Here is a 26,471-nt window from a genome sequence, read left to right as displayed (position 1 = left end):
GGATTAGTGAGAGATTAGTCATAAGAGAAATAAACAGTAATGTCAGAGCATGAAGGAAGGATTAAAAGGAAAGAGTAAAAACCTGTGATCAGGAGCAAAGAAGGGGGCATAGAGCAGAAGCAGAATGCTTCAGTTATTACAGATTACTAATTTAATAGATCACTAAAAAGAGCACATTTTTTTTCCTGCCTTCTTTGCAAAGAAGGGTTGGGGGAGGGTGGGGAAAAAAAGGGAAAAAATGCAAGAGAGATGGAGAGAAATTTAAAAATGACAGTCATAAATGTGAACATGAATGGGTTGAATTTAACCATAATAGCTGAATGAATTAGAAAACGGTATCTAACAATATGCTATTTGCTAGAAATACACTTGAAACAAAGGTTTACATGAGGTTAAAATAAGAGGATGGAGCAAAATCTGTTATGCCTCAGGTGAATTAAAAAAAGCAGAAGCAGCAGTGATCCTCAGACAAGGCAACAATAAAAAATATACCAAATTAAAAGAGAGAAACACAGAAACTGTATTTTGCTAATGTTGTAGGAGCACATCATAGAAAAGAAATATCCATACTTAACATATTTGTACTGAATGACATAGCATGTAAATACTTGAAGGAAAAGTTAATCACATTGCAGGTAGCAATAGCAAGAATATAATAGTAGGGAGAGGACCTTAATGTGGCCTTTTCAGACCTAGAGAAAAATGGCAAGATTGTAAACAAGAAAAAAGTTAAAGACCTGAATGGAATTTAAGAAAAGTTAGATATGATAGATTTCTTGTAATTATTGAATGGAAACAGAAAAGAGTATACATGTTTTTCAGCTATGTATGGTACCTTTGTAAAAACTGACCATGTATTTAGGGCATAAAAACCTCACAAACAAATGCAGAAAAGCGGGTTAAATTAAACACATTCTTTACTGATCATAGTGCAATAAAAATTACCGTATTTCACCAAATAATTGTCACAGATTTTATGCCAAATTTTTTGCAAAAAAGTGGGGTACGACCATTATATGAAGCTTTTTTTAAAAATAAATTGTGCCAGTATCACTTAAAAATCATTTATTACTAAGCTGTCTTTGGTGCAAGATTAGGATGCATGGAATACTCATGTTAAAATTGAATACTGACAGATGCATATACCCAAGAGATAAGTGCGTATCTATATGCCGCTGGTGAATACATTGCTGCTCTGTGTACCTTTTAAGCGGTGTGATGAACAGAATTATACCAAGCTACAATTATGTGACGAAAGGTTATAAACCAATTTTTTGGACTAAAAAAACCACAACACAACACAGAGTGTGACGATTGTGCAGTGAAATGCAGTATATTCAGAAAAAGACCTTTGAAGAAAGGATTCAAAATTAATTGGAGACCAAATAATTTAATCCTAACGAATTGGTGGATTAAAGAAAAAATAATAAAAGGCAATAGAAAATTTCATCAAAATAAATGACAACAATGAAAATGCATAACAAAACTTTGGGATGCAGCTAAAGCATCCCAAACTTAGGGAGAAGTTTGTCTCTGTAAACACTTTCATCAGTGAAAGAGAGAAAGAAGAGATTAATGAATTGGGCATGCAACTAAAAAAACCTAGAAAAGCAAAATATTAAAAAAAAAGACACCTAACATTAAAAATTTTGAAAATGAAAGAAGGGATTCACAAAATTGAAAGCAAAAAAATCCCACTGAATTAATAAAACCAGGAGCTACTGTTTTAGAGAGAAAAGAAACAAGTAAAATAAACACATAGTCTGATTTTTTAAAAAGGGGAAAATGAAAAAAGACAATTCACAACAATTGAAAATTAAGTAAAGGGGAAATTATCAGAAACAACTGTGATCAGTCATATGCTAACAAAACTAGATGAGCTGTGTTTTGGCCTGCTTTGGCAGTCATGCTGTGACTAGTAGACAACTTGACCTTTTCTTCGAACATGCTGATGATTGTCCTCATCTCTGCTAAAGGGGCTGCTCTGACTTTTGGAAACCTTTCTCATGCTTTTGAGTTTTCCTATGGTGTTTGACCTTTGGACATTGAGGTCACCAGGCCTGTCCTTATGCAAGTTCATCACCTATTTCCTTCCTTAGCTGTATAAGCCCCATCCTTTGCAGTTTTGCGATATGAGCTGAATGAGGAACAGCTTTGTAGACTGGCATCTTGCCTATTGGTTAAACATCTTTCCTGTACCTCCTCACTCTCTTGTATTTTCTCTCTAAACCATCTGGGTTTCTTGCCTTTTTTGTCCTTTTCTTATGAGCTTGTTCATGCTCTCATTCTTTTTTGAATACTCCATCTTTCCTTTCCATTCCCTTTTTCTTTCCCTGTCTGTGTTTTGGGCCTCACTTCCCCTGCCTTTCTCATCTTTTTCGTTTCATGTGAACCTCTGCTGTCTTCAGGGCCACTAATCAGACTGCTGTTGCTTGGCTGGGATGGACATCTGCCAAAAGAACAGAGTCAAAATCTGCATTGCTTTTCTGCGGCTGTCAAGGGAGGAGCTGCCATGTCATTTAAATAAACTTCCACAAGAAATTTCTTTTCTCCCCTGTTCCCCCTCTTCCCACTGCAACACACACCATCAGCTGTCAGGCAGAAAATAAACACATGGGTGCAATATTAACTAGAAGCCTTGACTGAGAATTAAGCCTCACCAGGCCCTGCTGCTTCTTGTGTGTCCTCCTGACCTAGTCCTTCCTTTCTGCAGAAATCCCAGATCTACACATGGGATGGCCGCCAGTCAGACCGTTGGACAAAACTGGACCTCAAGACGGAGCTGCCCCGGGACACGCTGCTCTCAGTGGAGATTGTTCATGAACTGAAAGGCGAGGTTAGAGGTGGTTTTAAGTTCATTGCTGTCATTGGCCTGGCCTTGTTCTTCCCTCTCCCTTTCTGTTTCATTCTGCTGGCAATAGATAGATACTTTGTGGGCAGCATAGAGAGGACCCTATTTGTTATACTGCCTTGAGTTACATCTGCCCAGCCTTCAAATAGAACAGCCACTATTGGTAAGTACTTCTTTGAATAAAGAAGACATATAACTCTATACAGTTAACTCGTAGTTATTTATGCTCATGCAGTCTTGCTCTACTGTCCTCCTTATCCATGTAACAACCCCCCCCCCAGTGGTATGGATAGTGCAAAATAGAAAAAGACATCATCTCCTTTGGCCTTGTATGTTTTGTTAAGGGTAAGGCTCAGCGGAAGATCAGCGCAATCCACATCCTTGATGCACTGGTGCTGAATGGCCAAGACATCCGGGAGCAGCACTTTAACCAACGGTATGGCCCAGAGCCTCGGGAGGAGAAAATAATGTGGTAGTGGGGGCTTGGAGAGCCAGACTCCAGCTTGACCCCCATGGAAGCTTTGGCACAGTATCAAAATGGGCTTCCTCCCCAATCTTCCTCTCACTTCTGGTCTCTACTATTAAGTGGTGCTAGGGGGGCCTCCTCCCCACCTGTGGTAGGCAGGGCTCTAGATGTCGCTCCAGCTTCCTCCTGAGGACCAGCTCCTTCCATGTGTTAACACAGCCACTCAGGTCAGTGGAGACATTTGTGCCAGGGCTGAGAGGAGATGACTCTTGTAGGTAAATAGTATTCACCTGAAGAGAATGCATTGTACAGGCAGCCAGGTGGCACAGTGGATAGAGCAACTGGGCTTGGAATCAGGAAGGCTCATCTTTCTGAGTTCAGATTTGGCCCCACATACTTACTTGCTGTGTGACTCTGGGCAAATCACTTCACCCTGTTTGCCTCAGTTTCCTTATCTTTAAAATGAGTTGGAGAAGGAAATGGCAAACCACCCCAGGATCTTTGCCAAGAAGACCCCAAATGGGGTCACAAAGAGTTGAACATGAATGAAAAGACTCAACAATAACAGTAGCTGAGGAGATGACTCTTACAGGTAAGAGGACGTATTGTGCAGGTGTGGCACTGTGTAACCCAGTTAGTTAATACAATTGAACCAGGCACGTTTTGCATCAGAGGGCTGGGGAGCACAGTGGAGATCAGAGGACTATGCAGCCCCCTCGGACAGCTTCATGTTCTAACTGGAGAATGAGAAGTTGTTTTCAAGGGAGGGTTCTATTGTAGGGAAGGAAGAGACAGTGATGCAAGTAAAAAAAAAAAGAGCATTAAGTAAACACTTTAAAAATCCTCCTGAAAACATAAGTAACACAAGGTATGCAACTAGAGTTCAGGCCTGGAGCTAAGGAGGGGGCCACATGGGATGAGACTTGCCTGAAGAAGACTAGAGGAGATGTGTGTGAGCTGGGCAGGTCGCACACTGGTGGCTTAGCACAGTACCTGGCTCTTGGTAAGTGATTGCTAGATGCTTGTCGGCTGGATGACTAGTAGCAGTAAAGGTGCCTAGGCCATAGAGCTGGAAGAGACCTTAGAGATTATAGATTATCTACAGCAATTTTCTTTTGATAGATAAGAAAACTAGAAACCCAGGTCACAGGTAATAAATGGCAGAGTTGGAATTTGAAGCTACGTCTTCTGACTTCAAGCTGCCTTTTTGCCTGTCTCTGAGAGACTTTTTGTTTTTTGTTGCAGAATTCAGCTTGCTGAGAAGTTTGTGAAAGCCGTTTCCAAACCCAGCAGGCCTGACATGAACCCCATCAGGTGTGTGAGTGACTGCCAGTGCTGCTATCTAGCCAGAGGTAGCCCTGCTGGGGACTGCTTTGGCACCCATCAACTCATAGCACAAAGGTGGCCTGTGGAATACAAGTGGAATCACACCTGTATTCCACTTATGTCTAAACATAGCCCTACTACTGGGGACACTGGCACTGCTAGGACCGCCTCTTTGCCTCCCAGGCAGGCCACTCTTCCCTCCCTCTCCTAACACCCTCAACATAACTTGCTTGCTACATTGTGTAAAATTCTGCCATTAGAGATTCATTCCTTTGGGTTAAAATTTTGTGTTTCCAAAGTATCCTTTGGACAATGTAAATGCCTCTGGCAGGAATAATAGGACAGTACATGAAACATCAGTTGTTCATGATGCCTTATTGAAAATTAACATTAGTGGGGGTTTTTCCCAACTGCTGGCAGCTATTGGATAGGAGGCTACTGAGGGAATGATAATTTTTATGAGAAATCGACGAAGGAATAGTTTTGGGGCATAGGATGTACATCCCTAGGTTCAGAAATGGGCAGCTTAGAGCTAAGGAGTGCATGTAGTAGCCCCATGGAGGGGAGGAAAAGGAGAACATAGAAAGAAGGAGGCGGGGAAGCAAGTTTCCCTTGCTTGTGCCAGGCCCTGTTGTGAGAGTCTGGCTAAAAGAAAAGAAATGAGCTCTTGTATTGTCTTCTGGGTAGTCGGCCCTGCTCCTTGAAACTGAGCAAGCCTGGATGCACCTGCTATAAAATTCCATATCCACTGAGTTCCTGCAAGGAAGCCTCCAAGATTCTTGGCTAGGGATTATGTGGTCCAGCATGACAGTTCTGTGTTATCTCTTCCAGAGGTATTTTCATTTTATAAAGGGTATTTGGGCACACAAATTTTAACTGCAAGGAATGAATCACTAATAGTAGGATTTTAGACATTATAGAAGGCAGATGGGGTGTTAAGTAGTCCAGTTTTGAGGGGAATTTCCCAACATCTGTCCCATACATTTTCTCAGGGGTTCTGGGGGAGTAGGGTGGAATACACTGGGGAGTTGACTGGGATTGATTACTGTCTGTTTGGCACACTTCTAACTTGTCTAATTAGGGATCTTCTTCTAGTACTCAATCTTGTTCTTCATCTAAGGTAGCTGGGGGTATAGGTTGTCTCCTAAGTAAGTGCAGACCAGGCTAAGAACGGATAGACATCTGTTGGGATTATTTGGCCTCTCTCTTTTGTTTGACCCCTTTTCTGCCCAATTATCATCATAGTGTCATCTTCCTAACTTCCACAGGTCAGGGTCCTTGTTGTAGGAATAGGATTGACCAGCCCTGATGCCTGGGGGACCTGTGTGAGGGAGAGGGCGTATAGAGTTGCTAGGAGGTGGATTGGAAAGTTTCCTATTCAGAGGAAAAAAGGGAAGAAGAGAAGGATGAGATTCAGATGTCAAGCCTGTTAATCTGCTGCTCAGCCAGATGGGCTATGAGTAATACCCAGGAAAGTTGGGGAATTCACTTCACATGGCCCTTTGTTTTCTTTCCTTCACCCCATCCCCACAGAGTGAAGGAGGTGTATAGACTGGAAGACATGGAGAAAATTTTTGTCAGGTGAGTAATTAGAAACAACCAAAGGTGTAGAACAACTTTTTTTGCCTCTCAATAAACCAGAATACCTTATGGTTTGGGAGAATCCAAGGTGGTTCTTGGGGTCAATCCTAGAGGCATTTTTGGTGGTTCCTAGGGTTCCTAATCTGCCCCTTGGTTCTGCCCCTGTAAGAGGTATGCCAGGCTAAATTTGCAAGGGGAGCAGGATGGCTAAGGAACTAGGGAGGTGTTAGAGAATCTTTACAGGTGAAGGCTACTATTCCACCTATCTATGTCTCACCCCCCCCGTGGGCCATGGGCACATCTAGGAACTCTGTGGCTGAGAGCTGATTCAGTCTAGTGTCAGGAGGTGGTGATGGGGCGGTTGGTTCTCAGGCAGAAATACGGGCTCATTGAGACTGTAAATAGTTAAGAGTTTTCCCTTTGAGAAGCAGGGTGACAGATTGGATGAAACATAAATCCCAGTCCTTGCTGGGTCAGCAGAGATTGAGTTGCTTCCTTTTTTTCCCTGTAGTGGCGTGATCCATGTGAATGCATCTGTGTGGGTTGCTAAACATGTGTCTATGTGGGTTGGTCTGTATGTGAGTCTTCCTATGTCCATATATCTGGATGTATCAGTGTATGAGCTGGAGCCAATGATGGGCTGCGGATCTGAGCCGCAGCTCTTTCACCTAAGCTGCTATTTGGTTCTTACTGTTAATTTAATTGCCATATGCAAGGTGGAAGGGAGGACTGTGCGTCCCTAGCAGTCATTTATGTTAATTACACACCCTTGGCAGTAACATCTTGAAACTCAGAGAACAGCAGCACTCATATGTGTAAAAATGTCATGTGTCATAGCAGGGGTGTGCTCACCTGGCCCAGCAGGACACATTCTTTGTGCTGGTTATGTGATGCCAGGCTAGGCTCGAGGAATTCCTCCATCATCAAAAGTGGAAGAGGCCAGACAGACCATGTAGTCCAACATGGTCATGTTGTGCAGGGGAGAAATTGATTCACCCAGAGTCATGCAGCCATTTAATGACTTTCATGATCCTCAGGCCAGTTTTTTAGGAAAAAATACCATGAGACCTGTGTTTTAATTCTGGCTTTGCTGCCAGCTCACTGTATGACTGCAGGCAAGTCCCTCACCTCTTTGCACTTAAGTTTCCTCATTTGTCAGATGGGGATAATAATAACATACCCTATCTAACTCATGAGATTGCTGTGAGAATCCACTATGACAGGGGCAGCTAGGTGGCAGAGTGGATAGAGCACCGGCCCTGAAGTCAGGAGGATCTGAGTTCAAATCCGGCCTCAGACCAAACACTTGCCACTTACTAGCTGTGTGACCCTGGGCAGGTCACTTAACCCCAGTTGCCTCAAAAAAAAAAAAGAATCCACTGTGATAATGAAATGAAAGCATTTTGAGGACTATAAAGCTAGGGATTATTATTATTATTATTATTATTATTATTATTATTATTAATAGATATGGGTTCTATTCATCCTCCTATGACCCAAGACATATACATGCAAGATGACTGGGAAAATCTAAAGGTATATAAGGTTTATGGCTCCGGCACAGTTTTTTTCCATGTTAAGTGGACCAACCTGGATAGACATTGAAGCCATGGCTTTATTAGTCCTAAGTTCACTGGCTCAGACTTTAGATTTCACTCAGTATGAATATCTGTGTTACTGCTAATAGCACAACAATCATATTTATTGACTGCTGCCTGTCAGTGGGTGTGGTGTATAGAGACTTAGGCTTAGGGTTGAGAATAGGTCTTGTGCCCCCATGGCAGTTCATTCCTGAGAGTTGTGGTTGAAGTGGTGATTGCTCTGATGGTTTTGGTGTTCGCCAAGATTTATGAACACAATAGGAAATCGTTGTTTGTTTCTCTTATCATGTACTTCTTTCTCTATATCTCTGCTTCCTATGGGAATGCAGGTTAGAAATGAAGGTCATCAAGGGCTCACATAATATGCTTCGACTCAGCTACACCGGACGGGATGATCGACACTTTGTGCCCACTGGCCTCTACATTGTCAGGACTACAAATGGTGAGTTTTCCTCCTACCCTGACTTTCCTCCTCCCGCATTACCTCCTAACTCCTTTGAAAACCTTACCCTCGCTGTTGCTTCTCAGGCTTTGGGTACAGATTGACTTGCTTTCTGTGATCCATAAGTTGACAAAGCTGTAATGGCCAGCCAGACTGTCATTAGCTAAAGTATCTGTTAATGCTATCTTGCCCTCATCCCGACCCTGTTCTGTCCCTTGGCTGGACCTCACTCTTCTTTGTTCCCCCTGGGCTAGGGAGGAAGTGTTGGGAGGCAGCTTCAGGAAGAGTTTTACCCAGTCCCAGAGCCCCTTGTCCCCCTGCCCCATTTGAACCCACTTGCTGTTTCCCTTTTCCTCCTGGGCTCTAGCAGCATATTATCACTGCCCAAGATGCCAGTAGGCTGGAAGACACAGATGGTCCTGACGTTATAATCATCCTCACTATTATTATTAGCTTGGTTTTGTTATTGATAATTATTAACAAGAAGAAGAATATCTTAGTGTTTACTCTGGTACCACTTTGGGATGGTGGTGAGGTTCAGATATTCAGCTACTACCCTTCGGGCTCTTTGCTGGGAGAGAAAGGGGCAAATGAGAGCTGAGGGAAGGGATGCTCCCTGATTGTTAGCAGGCTGCTTACCAGAGTGCCCATGAAACCCTAACAAGTGTCCTGAGTGTCCCACGTGAATATTGAGCTGGGCACAAGTCGAGAGACAGGAGGATGGAAAGGTTGGAGAAGGATAGTGTAGGACTTTTCTGAAAACTCTGTTGTTTTTCTACTTTGAAAGAGAGCAGTTTAGTTATCATACCTCTTGGACAGCATGAAGACATTGTACAAATGAACATTTCTGGGACCAAATTTTAACCAGGGTCAGAATAGGATTAAGATAAACTAGGCCCAACAACTAAAGCTCAGTCTATAAAATGGATTCTGTCACCTACATTGACAGCTGTGTTTTGCCTGTCCTCCTCCTGCTTAGAACCCTGGGCCATGGCATTCAGCAAAAGCTCTAACAGGAAGTTTTTCTTCAACAAGACAACGGGGTTTTCTACTTTTGAAATGCCTCTGGACGCCATTGCTCCATTTCAGTAAGTGATGCTCTCCACCTTCCTTACCCGCTTTGTCTCTTTTCCTTGACTCCCCTTCCCTTTCACGTATGTCATCTCTACTTCTGCCAGGTACTCTACCCCATGTTCACCTTTAGTACCATGTTACTTGTTGCCATGGCTCAGGCAAGTGCTGAGGAGGGCCTGGCACCCCACTGTTTATTTCCCTCCTCTCCAGATTAGATTCTATTTCTTTTTTTTTGTTTGTGTTTGTTTTTGTTTTTAGGCAATTGGGGTTAAGTGACTTGCCCAGGGTCACGCAGCTAGTGTCAAGTGTTTTGTCTGAGGCAGGATTTGAACTCGGGTCCTCCTGACTTTAGGGCTGGTGCTCTATCCACTGCGCCACCTAGCTGCCCCAGATTAGATTCTAGAATGTACGTAAGGAGATCCTTTTCCCCTAGGCAGGTAGAAGGAAAGGAATGGGATTAAATCTTTGGCCCCAGATGTGGGAGACTAAATGGAGAGAAGTAAGTAAGGTTGGAGAATTAATCAGCAAGTATTTCGTAAGTGCCTGCTCTGTACCAGGCATTATGCGTAAGCCCTGGGGGTACAAAGAAAGGCAAAAAAATCCAGTTCTTGCTCTCAAGGAGCTCACAATGTAAGCAAAGATGGTTGCAGAGGGAGGGGATAGGATAGACTCTTGCAGGGAAACAGAGGAACCTTTAAGAAGACTTTCTCCTCCAAGTCTCCTGCCCCCTGGGCTTACCTAGACATATTAGACATACCCATGGACCTTCTCTTAGTACAAGGTCTCTCCTTCAGCCCCTAAAGCTGTAAGATTGTGGTTCTGGGTTTTGGTTTTTTTTTTAACCTCCCAATTGGGATTTTTTTTCTTTTTCTTTTTTTTTTAAACCTCTCAACTGTGCATTCTCTGGGTGGGTGAGTGGGTGACTGCTCAGAAACAACTGGTTGGTGCATCCTATTCCTTATGCAGGAACTCCATGAAGGGAGGGTGAAGGTGTGTGCTGAGGCAGATTCCTCTTCTACCCTGCCCCATCTGCCAGCCCCTGACTTGGGGCTTCTCCTTTCCTTCGTCAGGGTAAGGGTACTAGCCTATATACACCTTGGACAATAAAGTTTATATAGACTAGATGTCCTTGGGTAAAGAGGAGAGGGTCCAAGTGTATGTATTTACACTGACTGATGCTACCAGGTGTTGGGGTAGTCCTGAGGGAGTTGGAGCCTGTGAGGCAGTGCATTGGGATGGGCATTGTCCCCATGATGGGGAACAGAGCCCCAAGGCCAGCTGCCCTCCCTACTGTCCCAAACCACTGCTTCCTCAAGGCTTCTCAGGTCTTTCCCATCAGGCTCTAGGATTCATTTACTGAATTGGGTAGTTTTCCCAAATAGCAGGCAGCAGAGCACTAATGTGCCTGTAATTAGCTATTGATACTTGCACTTATCACAAGGCTAATACAGTTTTGTTAGAACAGGACAGACATGTAAACCATGAATATGAAATACCAATCATTGACCCAGTAGCAAATTAGCACCAGTAACATTTTTTTTTTTGAGAATGGTAGAGGGCAAGGGTGGATAGTGAAGCAGGCTGGAGCTGGGACCCATTGGGAAATCCTTTTGTTACTATAGGTAAGGAAGAATCTTGAGAGATTTGTTCAGTCAGTCCCACCCCTTTTTGAAGGGAACTCTCTTCCCCCGCCTTCAGTCTAGCCTTCTACCACCACCCTCTGCTGTCTGGTCTCTAGTCCCGCTTTTCTCTCCAAGACAGTCCCATTACTGGCCCTGTGGCTCTCCCCACAGCTAGGCCTCCCTTTTGACTAGATGCCAAACCAGGGTTTGGCTCTTCCTTCTTTCCTCACCCTCATTAATCCTATCCCATCCAGCCTATTAGCCCCACCTAATGGTCTCTCATTCCTCTCCTCTCTTCTCTTCCCCCAGCATCTGCTACTATGGGCGGCTCTTCTGGGAGTGGGGCGAGGGTGTCCGAGTACACGACTCTCAGAAGTGCCAGAATCCTGAGAAATTGTCGAAGGATGACATCCTCTCCTTCATTCGGGAACACAGTGTCTGAGGATCCAGCCCAGGAGATCGTGGCCACCCCTGAGGACCCTTGGCTACTGTCTGAGAAAGGAGGGAGGGGGGCTGATTGTCCTATTTGGAGCAAGATAACAGCAGATAAGACAGGTCACTTCCTCCTTAGAGGAGAAAGAGTGGCATTCAGTGCACATCAAGGATAAGGCGATGACCCTCTCACCCCTGCGCATCCTGGATTATATCTTTCCCTTCCCCCTAGGACACTTTGTGAGTATTTGGGAGGAGCTAAGGAAGTTGGTATTGCTTTTGCTCTTGGTATAGCCCTTTCACTTCCCATCCTCGGAAGGACACGGTGGGAACTTGCTCCTTCAGGAGCATGGCCTAGAATGAAGCTGTCCCCCTTGTTTGGTCATTAGAGGGTCAATTCCTGGGTATGTTGGCTGGCTTGGGAGCAGAGGCAGAAGTTTTAGGGCACCTGATGAAATATCCTTGCTGAAGTATCAGAGCTCCTGGAGTTTCTTGCACTTCTCCTGGCCTGATCCTGGCCTTTTGTTTGGGCTTTCCTGGGAGTCCTTCCCTTTCAACCAAGTAGCTGAAGAAGTACTCAGCAGGATCATGAGCAGAGGAAGAAGGACTGTGACTGTTGGACATGTCAGTTCATGTATCTACCCCTTGCCCTTGCCAGCTCCCAGAACCTGACCTCTGATAGACTTTTTTCCTTTTTTTTTTTTCCTCCCTTTCACTTCAATGTGAATGTCCACTGGACTATCCAGAACTGCCTCCTACCCCATCCCCACTTCTGGTAGGGGGGATTTGCCCAAGTAGGGCAAACAACTCTAAAAGTTGATGAAGCAGCTGCCAAATGTTGCCCAGGCATCTTGTCCAGGAAACAGTGGCCCTGCCTGTGCCCTGGAGGAGTACCTTTAATTGTGGGTGAAGGGATCAGTGCCCACAGGAGTCCCTGTGGGATACTGTCCTGTCACAGCATGATGCCCAGCCCGGGGGCTTGGCCCAGGTCTCTGTGTGTTGCCAAAGATAAGATGCTGGGAGGGTTTGAGTGGAGTTTCTCAGGCCCGAGATCATTCTCCTCCTCTCTTTTCTCCGCCAACAAAAGGCACAACTTGCTTTCATGGGGTCTTCAACTCCCACCTCTCCCATGCACACAGCGGGTAGGGACCGTAGGTCCTCAGTGGAGGAAGGAAGCACGTCTGTGAGCTGTTTGATGAGAAGCTCGTCAGTGCTCTGTATAGCAAACTGATAATATAGTTCGCTCTGCCTTCCCTGGGGCCCAGGCTGGAGGGCCCGAAGTAAAGATTCCCTTTGCTGGGCTTGTTTCCATGGTGATAGGCAGAAGGTTGCAGGGTGGGGGAGTGTCTCCACTGTGTCCGTGGGGTGGACCACCAGTCTTCCTCTATCCTGCATTTGGTAGTAGTAGCCCTGCCTACCAAGGTAGCTTATTTCCACCCAGTACTGGGTTAGGGGTATGTGTACGTATCTCATGGCGCCTCAGATCATTAAAGGAAAAAGATATTTTTAAAACCTGTGTAATGTTGTACTGGTGGTTGGCAGTTTGTGCTTGGTACTTTGTAGCATGGGAACTGACTGACTTGGCTGAAGACTCCTTGGGCTGTGAGGTGATGCAGAAGCAGCCGTCTGAGGAGAGAGGCAAGTGAGGGAGCTTTAAAATCAAGAGGCTCGAACATGCTGGAGAGTCTGGTGTTTCCATGTTGCAGCAGCAGAGCATGGAGCAGAGACAGTGGGGAGGATTTGACTGTCTTCCTGACAAGGCCGAGGTGGAAGGACCTGCCTTGCTCAGTCACATAAATCACACAGCTGGCCAGCTGGTGGCACATCCACAATCCAAGATCTGTCTGGGAGACTAAAATAGCAGAAGCAGCAGACTAATTAATGTCACTTTAGACTCTGGAAGGAGAGTAGGGAAGGATGGCTTCACTGACACCCCTCCCCCGCCCCCAGCCTCTCACACTGCCTCCAGCGCCTGGACTGCTCTAAAGTGTGGCTCTTCTCTGCCTCTTCCAGGACCTAGTCACATTACTGAGTGGTTTTGCCCTAGCATTTTTCTCAGAGTACTTCTCTTCCCCTTCCCCCAGCCTCCATCCCAATGCTTCCCCCTCCTCCCTTCCTCTAGGGTTCTTCCTTAATGTTTCTACAGCCTTCACTTCCCCCAAGGAGTTCCTCTTTTCCTCATTGCTTTGCATATTTAATTGGTTCAATCTTGCCTCCTTGCTGCGTGAGCCCCTTCATCATTTTAGTTGCTTTGCTCTGGCCTCCCTCCAGCTGCCTTTGTCTCCCTCCCCCCTTTTCTGTCCCTTGTCCCCATGCTTCACAGCGGAGGAAGGCAGAGCAGGTGGGGTCTGGCTTGGCCAGTGATGTCTCTGTTTGTTGTGCCTGAACTGCCCGAACCTGGCTGCTGTCAGTGACTTCACCGACCTGTGGCCATCCCTCACTGCAAAGCCAATTCTGATTTACTGGCCACTGTCACCCATATGTCTGTCTGGTCATTACCATGGCTGCTGCTGCTGCTGCTGCTGCTCACTCACAGCAACTTCTTTCCCTCCAAAATGGATTAACTCTCTGGTCCCTTGGAGCTTTGTGGCTGCTTTGGGCCCCTGAGTTTCCCTTTGCTGTACAGTCCCAGTGGCCTCATTTTTCTACAGTGATTGAAGGCTCTGTTGGGTGGTTTGAGAGCACCCGAGGGTGAGGGCAGCTGACAAAAGGGACTGTTGAAAAGAGCATTTGGAAGCTGTCACTTTGTCCCTCAGGCCTCTACCAGATGCCTCTGACTGGGTACTTCTTGGGGCTAGTTCCCGAGTCCTTTCCCCAACATTTCCTCCCTCTCCCCAGTCATCCCTTCAGCTTCAGGAAGACTGGCATTTACTTGACAAGCAACTGTCTGAACATTCTTTATTGGCCATTCTCCCCGGGAGGAGCCAGCACCATTTCCCTGCTGACATCCAGGCCCCCCTGTATGCCAGGCGGGTGGAGTACGAGACCTGGTACCAGAATCTTGGGTTCCATAGGGACGGCCCCCTGGGCCTTGTTAGCATCCAGGCCTAGATAGTCAGGTAGGTGTCTTTGGGAGTCAGCAGGTAGAGTCCAGAAAGAGGGACCAACTTTCATTGTCCTAGTCCAGCTGTCCAAAAGCATCATGGCTTCCTGTGGTTTGTGGTGGAAACCAGTAGGGTCACATAGTCCAGTAGGCATAGGCGAGAAGGAGGAGCAAGAAGATTGCCACAGATAGCAGCGTGTTCTTACGGTTCTCTCTCCGAAGGGACTTCAACTCCCTTTCTGTGAAGAAACCCCGCAGTGTGATGGGGGAGGGGCTGCCTTTTTCACAGTCCATCTCCAGTAGTGACTGCCTATCTCTGCACCCCAGGATTTGGGAGCACCTGCCAGGCCCTGTCCCTTCTTGGTCAACACCCACCCCACTGTCCTTGTTCAACCTAGCTCTCTACATATACCCTTGGGGCCCCCAGAATTTAGCTCAAGTAGAACCTTGACAAGCTTTTCACCCAAGCCCACAGTTACATTATCTTCTCCCCTTCAATGCTGTTTGAGCCCAAAAAGGATGTCCAAAGTAACTAGGGGGATAGAAACCAGGGATGGAGGACAGACCTTAGTATGGGGGAAACCAGGGAAGGGGGGGGGTGTCTCTAAACCTTAATTAGTAGCTATCATTGAAGAGTCATAAAGCTAAATTGTTGGAGCTGAGAGAGCCCTCAGAACTCATGTAAGAGACTACAGTGATGTATAAAACCAAGTAAATAAAAATATAAATAATATAAATAATAAATAAACATTTACAATACAAGGAGTGGGGAGAAATCATGTAAGAGTATCGAGTTGTAGACCAAAGGGAAGACTTGCCCAAGGTCACATCATTCAAGGGAAGAGCCAGGATGAATCTATGTCTGCTTTCTGGGCAAGGAATTACTTCTCTCTAATTCTTCGAGGCACGTAACTCATCTCCAGTAAGTGTATGACTATAACAGAAAGGACCCATTTAAATAACGTCCTTAGATTCTGGTCAGGCCCTGTAGTCTCTCGACAGATACTTAGTAATACTGGGTGAACTTAACTGCAGTGTTACAGTCTAATTCCTGGTTCTGTGTAGACAGAGAGGCCAGCTCTGGGAGTGAGAGGAAGTCTCAGCCTCTGGTGTGAAGACAGTGAGGACAGGGAGATGAACCCTGTCTGCACTTGTAGGTTCTAAACTTTTCACTACCTACCCCACCCCTTCCCAACCAAAGGATATCAGGGTGGGAAAGCTGTCAGAGGGGCTAGGCAGGCAAACCTAGGACCTTTTAAAGCTATTCACCTGCCTTGAGACTGCCTAGCCCACTTCTCACCCAGAAGGAGCTCTTCTAGCACTGGTTTGGGTTCCTACTGAAAGCCAACATGGTCTAGTAGAAAGAGTACCTGACTTGGAGTCATGAGACTTGTGTTCGAATCCTGCTTCGTACTCACTGGCTATGTGACAACATGGGTAAGCTACAATTTCAGAACCTCAGTTTTCTTATCTAATAAAATAGGAACAGAGCTGAAAGGGACTTCAGGCCATCTAGTCTGACCTGCTTTAAAAATGAGGAAACTGAGGCCCAGAGAGATTAAATAACTTCCCCAAGGTCACACTGGGTAGCAAGCTTGAGGGGAGATTTGAATCCGGGTCTGCTGACCCTTGAGCCCCTGATCTTTGGCTAGGTCTGGTCCAGTCCAATCCCACAATCATTTTTAAGTGTCTGTCTATTATGAGCATTAGGAAGACAGACAAAAGGAGCTCCTCTTCCCCAAACAGTTATACTCTCCTGGGGTGGAGTGGGGTAGATATATATTATGTAAACAGGCAAGTACATTCATGACTGGCTGAGAAAGAGAGAGGATTAACAATTGGGAGAGTGCATAGGCAGCCTATGCAAAGACACAGAAATCTGGCAAACAGTAGGCTTCGCAGTTTGGTATACAATGTGTGAAGGGATTAATGTAAAATAGCCCTGGAGCCAGACTGTGAAGGGCTTTAAAAACCAACTGAATTTTGTACTTTTTCTTTGAGGCAGTAGGGAGCCACTGAGGATTCTTGAGTAGGGGAGTGACCTATGATTTAAGAATATTATTTTGGCAGCTGTGAGGAGGATAGATTCAAGAGGTGACATCCTGGAAACTGGGAGTCCAAATAGGAGGCTCTTAGAATAGTCAGGACAGAAGTGATGAGGGCCTGAACAAGGGTGGGATCATGTAAGCAGACACATGTGGAGGGAGAAGAGTGGAAGAGGACTCCAAAGAAGCAAACTAGGCCGAGTTCTCCTGAAAAACACTGGGATGGGGGTGGGGTGGGGTTTGGAAGTGGAAGGAAGCTCAGAGCTCATTCAGTCCAACCCATCATTTTTCACAGGGGAAAGAAGAGCTTTGGGGAGGAAGTGGCCCCCAGATGCTATAGCTCTCTATGCCTGCAGACGTGCAGAAGCTAATTCAGAAGACCTCCTTTCTCTGGTAGGAGAGGATGGTGATAGCCTCAAAAGAAAAGAGGAAGTTTAGGAGTTGGTGGGGATAATGAATATCTCACTATGGCGGTTTTAAGGAGGGGGAGATGGACACTTTTCCTGCAGGCTGTCTCCCACCCTGCCCTTGGAGTTGGGGGCGGGGATAGTGAATGGGCTTGTCACAGCCCAGCTCGGTCTCTGATTCTTTCCCCGATTCTCAGTTCAAGTTCTGGCAGGGTCCTGTTACTGCAGCCCAGCAGGTGGCAGCCTGACCCCACTCTCTGGGTTCTGTGTGCAAGAAAAGGCAGAAGGGATTGCCAGCCCGGATCCCTGGAGAGCAGCAGGGGTATCTATCCCACTGAATACTGAAGGAAGAAAGGCACTGGGAGAAGTTTGGGGAAAATACCCAGAGAAGAGGCATTTTAGCATATCAGAGCATCAGAGCCAGACGGGGGCCTGGAGAGCATCTCCCTTCTGATAGGTGCAGAGAGGTCTCAGAACGGGGAGGGGCATGGAGGGAATGCCCCTCTTCCTATCTGGCCACAGGCAGGCAGACGGCTACCTCGCTCCTTTCTCTTCTTCCCAAGGCCCACATCAGCTGCAGGCTGCTCGGGATGGAGAATCGCGCCTCACCAAAACTCTCTCTCCCCCGCAAAGCCAAATGAGGCCAGTGTTTTCCAGTCTTGGAAAATCTGCTCATTCCTTCCTTCCCCTTTCCCTATGTGGCTCTTGAGCAGCCTCTCCTACCAGGGAAAGGAGGTCTTCTGGATAAGAGTCTGCACGTCCACAGGCATGTACAGCTATAGCATCTGGGGGCCATTTCCTCCCCAAGGCTCTTCTTCCGCATGTGAAAAATGGTGGGTTGGACTGAATGAGCTCTGAGCTTCCTTCTACTTCTAACACCCCCCACCCCACCTCCATCCCAGTGTTCTTCAGGAGAACTCAGCCTAGTCCCCTGCTACCTCCAATTCTCCCCCTCCTAGGGGTTTGATGCTATATTGCCAATGGCAGATCTTGTGTATATGAAACCTTGGGTTTCCCAGAGAAGATTCTCCATGCCTCAGTTTCCTCCTCTGCAAAATCAGGGTCAGATGACTTCTGAAGTTTCCTTTCATCTCTGACATGCTACAAGGGAGCTTTGTTCCTCCTCCAGCTCCCCTGACTTGGGGTTTGTGGCCTGTAACCCCGCCTCACCCACTTTGACCAGCAGGGGGCAGCCTCACCCCACCACCAAAATCAGAGGACTGATCTCCCCAAGGTGCTAGGTACGTGCTCTTGCAATCCACGGAAATTCTTACCATAGCTGGAGGCTTTGCTTGTCAGGTTGTTTTTTTCCTTCTCCAAAGCTTTCCTGGAAGGGTTTGGGGGGGGTGGGGGTGGGGAGGTGGAGAGGTAGGGGTACAAGGCAGAGAAGCAGCTTTGTACCTCCATTCCCTTCCTTCTTCCTCCCAGTACCTCCCATCCCAGACCTCTCTCTGCTGGACACAGGAAGAAGGAACTGGATAGAATGAACCCCCCACCTTCAAACCCTCCCCCCCGCCCCCCCCAAGCTGAAATTGACTGTGTCCAGAAAGGGGCCACATCAGGCTTATCAGCCTGGGAAGATGTGTATCAAAGAAAGAAAGCAGCATAGAACCAGGACACTAATCATCCCTTTTCTATATGCAGTTCTGGTCCTGGTGAGAGCCAAGAAGAGGAAGAGATACCAGGGGCCAAGCCTAGGGCAGTGCAGAAGAAAAGCCACTGGGAGACTGAATGTTTGACCCCTGAGGTTGGGGAACGGGTGGCAGAAGAGAGAAGAGAGAGAACAGGAGTGATCTGACACCTCTCCTTTCCTCCCCCTACTCTGCACCCAGGTCTGGCCTCAAGGATGCCTGGCTAGCTCTGGGGGTGACACCAACAAGAGATAGAGAGCGGGAAGGGAAGCTAACGTTGAGGCGGCAATGGACGGGGGGGGCTAGAGCTGAGTCCCAGGTGTACCCAGCGTTACCTGGCCTCTGGGCTCAGTTCCTCCCTGCGAAGGCGGCTGCTCACTTCCTCCAGGTTTCTCCTGCATAGGGACAGCTTCTCCTCGAGCCCATCTATCTGAAACACACAAGCAACTCCAGATAATCCCCCTGTAGATGGAGAGGAGGGGAGAACAGGGCAACAGATTGTTGTTGGGAGAAAAGTGCTTTGTTAAAAAAAAAAAAAGACAAACCATAAAGGGCTATAGAAATGTGAACTATTATTATTATAATCTGACACAATGGTGGCTAATCCCTTAACACAAATGCATTTCTATTTTCATTGGGCAGGCATAGCTTCACACAGGTATATCTCACTTAATGAAAGAAATATGTTCTTTCCAGGTTACTTTATAAGCAATGAACCACATTTTCTCATTGGCTTCTATTATATTTTCAGGGATGCAGTCCTAGGGGAATAATTCTGGTTGCAGGGTAATATTTTTGTCAAAAGCTACCAAAAGGAAATGCTGGAATCACCTACAAATGGAGGGTCTTCAATTCCAGACCCCATGTGGGTCTCTAGAGGATGCTAAACTGAGGAATCTGTCTTGTTAAATGAAATAGACCCAATCTATTTAATTCTTAAGTATGGATTTTTATAGAATGGGTTTCAGTATAGGGTATTCGGCTTTGGAATAGTTACACACACACACACACACACACACACACACACAGAGGTAAATTCATCTCCTATGTATCTGAGGCTATCCACCTCCCACCTCTGTCCTACTATAGACAACCTAGGATCTCCATGAGACTCTAAAGGTAGGGAGAAGGCCCAGGATAATTTATTGTTGTTTAGTCATTTTCAGTCATTCCAGTGGTTTGTCATTTCCTTCTCCAGCTCGTTTTACAGATGAGAAAACAGGCTTACGTGATTTGCCTAGGGTCATACAGCTGGTAAGAGTCTGAGGCCATATTTGAACTCTAGTCTTCCTGACTCCAGGCCCCGGTGCTCTATCCATTGCATCACCAAGCTGCTCCAGGATAATTCAGAGCACAGATAATCAAGATTTGACTGAATAATAATTGCTTAGGTTCCTATAATGCTTTGATTGTCCACCTTTGAGCTCACAGGTCCTCACAATATTCCTATAATGAGAGGGGCGGGGCAAGAGGAATACTGAGGAAACACTTCCTAGCTATCTTCAAACCATACTCCCTCATTCTGGCCCTCCACAGCCCCTCCTTTCTTCCTTTTCCCAACCAGCTCTCCTATATGTGTTGTCTTCGTCTATTAGAATGTAATCTCTCTAAAGGCAATGACTGTCTCACTTTTGTAGTTTGACAGCATTTGACACACTGCACTTAATAAAGACTTCATCCATTCATTCTGCCCATTTCACAGATGGGGAAACAGAAGCCCACAGAAATGGTAACTTTTCTCAAGAGAGTCTGGTCCTCTGCTTCCTTCCTTTTGGAGTCTTTTCTTCTGCTGGGGGGAGGAAGGAGCTCAACCTAAGGATAGATTTTGGAATCTGTGCTTCCCAGGTCTAAGAGGCCAGATCCCAGGCTTACATCTCCTTTTCCATAGGCTTCAGAAGCTCAGAACTGCCAATAAAGACTCAGATCTTCATGTCTCTCTTCTGTGGCAGAGCTGTCCTTTTATTTCCCATTCATTTTAGGTGACAGCTGCTTCCCTACACAGGCCCATGCCCAGCTCAGGTGATAACCCTCCAGGTAAGCTGTCTGTCTCCTTCTCCAATCTTAAACCTCTGCCAACTCAGAATTCCTTACACTGGGGCCCTGCAGGAGGGAGCAACAGCAGAGACTTGAGTTAATTGCCTGGTTAATTGTTTCATTAATCTGCTAATGGGCACCAAGGGGAGGACTGTCAGGGGAACCAGCTACCAAGGGAAATGGTGATTGTGCCTGAAGAGGGAGAAGGTTTCCTGGTGCCCATGTCATCAGGCCAGAGAGGTGGCTTTGAGGTCAGACTATGGGCACATGTTAATGAAAGGGAATCCAGAACTTTAGGGCTTGGAGAAGCTTTGGAATGGTATCCAGGCTACCTATAAGCTCTACAGGTCAGGGCTGTACTCCACCCATGGCAGGCAGAGCTGTCTTCTACTTTGTACCAATATAGCCTCACCTTTTATCACTCAACATAGCCCTGTGCTTCAATTGAGGAAGGAGGATTGGAGAAAGGAGGCAGGGGAGGAAAGAGGAGGAGGGAGGAAGAGGAGGGAGAGGAAGAGGCAAAAGGGGGAAAAAGAGGAAAGGAGAGCAGGAAGAGAAGAAGAGGAAGGGGAAAGGAGAAGAAAGAAGTAAGAGTGAAAGAAATGAAGGAAGCAGGGAGAAGAGGAAGAAAGGGAAGATAGAGGAAGTTGGAAAGGGGGTAATAGTGAGAAAGAGCCTTCAGTTTTCAGCAAAGGATTCACCCTGGTGGACTTCTAGAGGCTAGTTCTATAAGATGGTATTTAGAAGGTGCCCAAGCAGTGTTGAAGACTGTGGGAAAACTCAAGGAGAAACACAAGACATGGTTCTTGTGCAGAAGCAGCTTAATTTAACTGATTTGTTTTCTTCCCTCTGGGATCTGGGAGATGTAGGGACAATAGAAAGAACCCTAGATTGCAAACCAGAGTGTTTGAATTCCAATCTTGGCTCTGTGATCTAACTAAACCTCTCTGGGCCTCAGTCTCTCTTGGAGCATTTTTCAACGTTCCTTCCAGCTCAGATGTTTGATCATTCTCACCTGAGATGCTGCAACTCGGGCATTTCACATAAACTTATGGGTAGTTTGTCTATAGCTGGAGCTGGCAGTTCTGATCTTATTACTGGTCACTACGTGTAAAGAAATAGCCCTTAGAGGCAGGCAGGGAAGAGGGCCCTGAGGAAAAATCAGGGATTCTCTGGTTGATTCTGGAATCTCCAAATTATCCTGCTTTGACATTGGGGAGCACTCCAGGGCAGTGGCTGAAAGGTTTTCCTTTACATTACAGAAGCATTATGTGCCATGCAGAAAAGAACATAGCCATTTGGAGTCTGAAGACTTAGATTCTGAGTCTCTGTTTCAACACTCACTGGTCGAAGGACCTTGGGCAACTCCACTTTATTGCTAAGTTTTCTTACCTATAAAATGGGCTAGATGTTCTCTGAGGCTTTCTAAGCAACCAAAAAGCATTATAAATGCTTTAGGTATCACTAGGTATCAGTGTGTCAGGAACTGAATATGCAAACACAAGAGTGAGACAGTCTGCCCTCAAGTAGCTTACCCTCTATTGTGGGGATGGGGGTGACATACAACAGGGTACACATAGATGAATACAGGATATATACACAATGAATACACAGTGACAGGGTGGGCAGAACATTAATAACTGAGAGAATTAGCACATTCCTTTTGAAGGAAGTGGTGACTGAGCAAAGCCTTGATGGGAGCCAGCCTGTACAAAGTGGGAAATGGAATGCTCTGTTCAGGGAACAGTAAGTAAATCAGTTTGGCCGGAATGAGGTATATGTGTGGGAGTAACATGTAATCAGCCTGGAAAAATAGGCTGCAGCCAGATTGTAAAGTGCCTTCAATCCTGAACAGAGGAGTTTATATTTTATCCGAAAGCCAACAGGAAGCCTTCTTGAGCAGAGGAGTGACACGTTCCGCTCCAACTCCCACCTGAGCCCAGCTTCACATCATCACCTGTTTATTGGACAAGGTGGATGTCCCACAGACATCTCACAATCAACGTGTCTCAAACGATACCAACTACATTGCCCCTAAAGCCCATCCCCCCTCTTCTGAATTTCTCTACTTCTGTCGAAGGCACCAGCATCCGAATTCAAAACCTGAGGGTCATCCTCCACCTACACTTCCTCACCCCACATCCTATCCAAACATTTCTGGAATCTGTCCCTGTCAAACAACTCACTCAGCCAGCAGCTTCCTCGGTTCATGTCTGCATCACCTCTCAACTGGACTATTGCAATGGTCTCCCCACTTTGTCTTTAGGCAGCTAGGTGGTGCAGTAGATAGAGCATCGGGCCTGGAGTCAGAAGATCTGAGTTCAAATCTGAACTCGGACACTTACTAGCTGTGTGACCCTGGGCAAGTCACTTAACTCAGTTTCTTCATCTGTAAAATGGGGACATAACAGAGAAGGAAACGGCAAACCACTCCAGTACCTCTGCCAAGAAAACCCCATGGATGTTCCACGAGGTCACGTACAGTCAGACTTGACTGAACAACTCCATCTCCAATCTCCGAACCTTTTCACTGGCTATCCCCCACACCTGGAATACACTCTCATCTCACCTGAAGAGTATTCTTTTGTCAAGACTCAGATCAAGTACCACCTTGGCAGCTACACTGTGCAGTGGGTAGAGTGCCGGGCCTAGACGCATGAAGACCTGAGTTCAAATTCAGTCTTGGTAACTTTCTAGCTGTGTGGCAAGTCACTTAACTTGTTTGCCTCAGTTTCTTCACCTGCAAAATGGGGATCATAACAGCACCTTCTGGTTGTTGTTCAGTCACGCTGACTCTTTGTGACCCCATGTGGGGTTTTCTTGACAAAGATACTGCAATGGTTTGCCATTTCCTTCTCCAATTCATTTTAATTTTATTTGTTTTTTTTTAGGCAGTTGGGGTTAAGTGACTTGCCCAGGGTCACACAGCTAGGAAGTGTCAACTGTTTGGTCTGAGGCCGGATTTGAACTCAGGTCCTCCTGACTTCAGGGCCGGTGCTCTATCCACTGTGCCACCTAGCTGCCCCTCCAATTCATTTTACAGATGAGGAAACTGAGGCCAACAGGTTTAAGTAACTTGCCCAAGGTCACACAACTAATAAATGTCTGAGGCGAGATTTGAATTCAGGTCTTCCTGTCTCCAGGTCTCATGCTGTATCCACTGCACCACCTAGCTGCCCCGGAAAGAGCATTTTTGTCATTGTTGTTCAGTAATGTCCAACTCTTCGCGACCCCATTTGGGGTTTTCAGTGGTTTGCCATTTTCTTCTCTAGCTCATTTTAACAGATGAGGAAACTGAGGTCAACTGAGGTAAGTAACTTTCCTAGGATCACACAGCTAGTAAGAGTCTGAGGCTGGATTTGAAATCAGGTTTTCTTCACTCCAGGCCTATCTCTATCTCTATCCACTGTACCACCTAGCTGCCCTAGCAGCTACCTCCTTACAAAAAACCCTTCCCAGCCTGGTTCTAATCTGTATCTATCCAAATTGATCTCACATGACTACTCCATTATGCACTCTGCTTTCTGACCCAGCTGGCCAACTTGCTGATTTTCCACACACAATCATTCCACTGACTGCTTCCAATGGGTTGTTGTGAGAGTCAAATGAGATAATAGCTGTAAAGCGCTCAGCACATAGTAAGTGCTATAGAGATGTAAGCCATATTATGTACACGAAGCCTTTTCTGACTTCCCCAATTAAGTCTAAGCCTGTATTGTGTATATACTTCATATGTATGCCCCAATAATATCTAATCTCCTTGAAACCAGGCACTGCTTCATTTTTTGCCTATTTATTCTTAGTGCCTAGCTCAGTACCTGACACAAAGGTGCATTTTAATGGATGCTTGCTGATTGAGATATATTAGTTTGGCCAATGTGTGGAGGTTGGCTTGGAGAGGAGAGAGGGTGAAAGCAGGGAGACCAATGGTGAAGGCTAGGGAAGAAGGGATGAGTCTGAAGCAGGGGGGTTATGGTATGTGTAGAAAGAAGGGGATGGATGAGTAAGTCTTGGCAACTGACTGGATATGGAAAGTTGGGGTAGTGAAGGAGACAGAAGAGTCTGGTGTGACTCCTATGTTTCAAACCTCTTAATTGGAACAATGGTGATGATCGCCTCAAAAGAAACAAGAAAGTTAAGAGGGGTGGGTCTGGGGGGAAAATGACTGGATACAATGGGTTTGAGATGTCCATAAGACTTCCAAGGGGGGTGCTGGGTGGGTGGTTAGAGATGCTGGACTGATACTCAGCTCTAAATCTCTGATCTTTTGATCTGAACTGTGGGAATCAGCAAGAGCCATCAGGTTGCCTCTGCTTCCCACCCTATGTCAAAGCCATGCAGCATTAGCCATGAGTCGAGGGGTCAGGCCGATGGAGCAGGAGTATATTTCACAGGCCAAGGGGCTGCCAGCCAGGTCACCAATGGCTATTTCTGAAATCCTTCCATCCTCCTGAGACAGGACAGTCACAGTCTCCCTTCCCATCCCTGGTGCCTGAGATCCCAGGGGCCACAAAGAGGCCCTACTCCTCTGGCCCTAATGTCTTGCTTGCTCATGAAGAATAAGCCCTCTGATCTCTGGGAAGGGGTTCTATGTTTCCATTCCTACCCAGCTCCAGGAAGTCGCCAGGTGCCCAAACAATAAACAGTCTCTAGAGAGCAAGAAGCAGGGCTCATGCTAAGCAAAATCCTAAAATTGAGGTTGCAAGTGATTAGTGGCCAAGCCAAGCTGCCACTGTGCTCTGGGCACTGCCCGCGGAGCTGGCAGCTTGAGGCCTTTATCTGCATGGAGCCCAATTCATCGGCAGCTCCACTGGAGATTCCCACTCTCATTCACCACTTTTTAATGAGGCTTAAATGGGTGAACACAAATCAAGGTTTTAGGGACTGAAGTTCTAACCTCCTTCTATGAATATTTATGTTCCACCAAGGGCCCTCTCCTCTTAGTTTCTAAACAGCAATTCCCCCTTCTGTAAAATCCAGCTGCTGTAGAAGTGGGACTGGGCTAGGGTGGGGGTTGGAGGGGGAGAGTAGTTCAGAGAGGGAGGAGAGGGCCCAGTAATTTCCACTCAGCCATGAATTTATCCTCAGGGGATGTCCCAGCATGACTGCAGGATTCCCGGGGGGGGGGGGGGGGGGATGCAAGAAATTGGCAAAGGAGCCATACTCCCCTTCAGCACTCACTGAAGCGAAAGCAGCTCTTGAGTATCTGTGTTAATGGGCCAGGAGAAGAAAAGACTGGTAAAATCCCTGGGTGGCTGACCCACTGGGCAATGAGGAGCTGCAGAATGGGAGGGAGGCCCCTTTGGCAAAGGCCACGGCTGGGAGATCACTGGGTGTCATAGTAGCTGTGGACTCCCTTCAAGGAGCCATTCCTGATGTCCCCAGTGAACACAGCCTCCCCACCCCTGGGATTAGTTTATACGGTTTAATGTTGTTTTCATTTCTTGATGCCTTGTGCATAGTAGGCGCTTAGTAAAGGCTCTGTGGAATGAATATGAGACCAATTAACCAATGAGTATTTATTAGGCACCTACTACGTGCCAGGTACCTGTCAGATGCTGGGACAAGTACAAAGAATTAAACTATTTCTTACTTGCAAGGAGCTTATATTCCAATGGGGAAGTCAGCAAGTACACATAAAAATATATATAATATAAAATGAAAAACACAAACACAGACACATAAAACTTAATAAGAAAGGTCAATTTGATGCCATAAAATCATATCACTCCTTCTTAAGCAAAATGGTTTACAGCACCAGGCTCTCATTTGGTTCTATCTGTACCAAAGGTCTTTAGTGCAAAAAAACCATACAGGGGGCACCTGGAAATCATAGAATCCATGAGAAAGAAAGGACCTTAGGGGTCATCTCCTCCAACCTTTTCATTTTACAGATGAGGAAACTGAGGCCCACAG

At 46.3% G+C, this 26,471-nt stretch overlaps 2 protein-coding genes across 3 annotated transcripts in view; one reads left to right on the top strand and one right to left on the bottom strand.

The window, feature by feature from the left end:
• The window catches only part of CMTR1 (cap methyltransferase 1), a 51,642-nt gene extending 38,731 nt beyond the window's left edge, over positions 1-12,911 (top strand). The window contains exons 18-24 of one of the 2 annotated variants that reach the window (XM_078155392.1): positions 2,714-2,836; positions 3,196-3,287; positions 4,563-4,631; positions 6,177-6,224; positions 8,155-8,267; positions 9,217-9,355; positions 11,273-12,911. In XM_078155392.1, the coding sequence (XP_078011518.1) occupies positions 2,714-2,836; positions 3,196-3,287; positions 4,563-4,631; positions 6,177-6,224; positions 8,155-8,267; positions 9,217-9,355; positions 11,273-11,405 (717 nt within the window). In that variant the 3' untranslated portion in view covers positions 11,406-12,911. The remainder of the gene's footprint in view (positions 1-2,713; positions 2,837-3,195; positions 3,288-4,562; positions 4,632-6,176; positions 6,225-8,154; positions 8,268-9,216; positions 9,356-11,272) is intronic. The other variant, XM_020999634.2, reaches the window with a different exon arrangement.
• The window catches only part of CCDC167 (coiled-coil domain containing 167), a 33,477-nt gene continuing 15,157 nt past the window's right edge, over positions 8,152-26,471 (bottom strand). Inside the window, exons 2-4 of the mRNA XM_020999635.2 lie at positions 18,857-18,951; positions 18,165-18,217; positions 8,152-14,677 (exon numbers count right to left, since the gene is read on the bottom strand). Coding sequence (XP_020855294.1) covers positions 14,574-14,677; positions 18,165-18,217; positions 18,857-18,951 — 252 coding nt within the window. The 3' untranslated portion in view covers positions 8,152-14,573. The remainder of the gene's footprint in view (positions 14,678-18,164; positions 18,218-18,856; positions 18,952-26,471) is intronic.

This window comes from Phascolarctos cinereus, unplaced genomic scaffold (genome assembly GCF_003287225.1).
Source record: "Phascolarctos cinereus isolate Bilbo 61053 unplaced genomic scaffold, phaCin_HiC Scaffold_5;HRSCAF=322, whole genome shotgun sequence".
Taxonomy (NCBI): domain Eukaryota; kingdom Metazoa; phylum Chordata; class Mammalia; order Diprotodontia; family Phascolarctidae; genus Phascolarctos; species Phascolarctos cinereus.
This window is presented reverse-complemented; position numbering and strand designations above follow the sequence as displayed.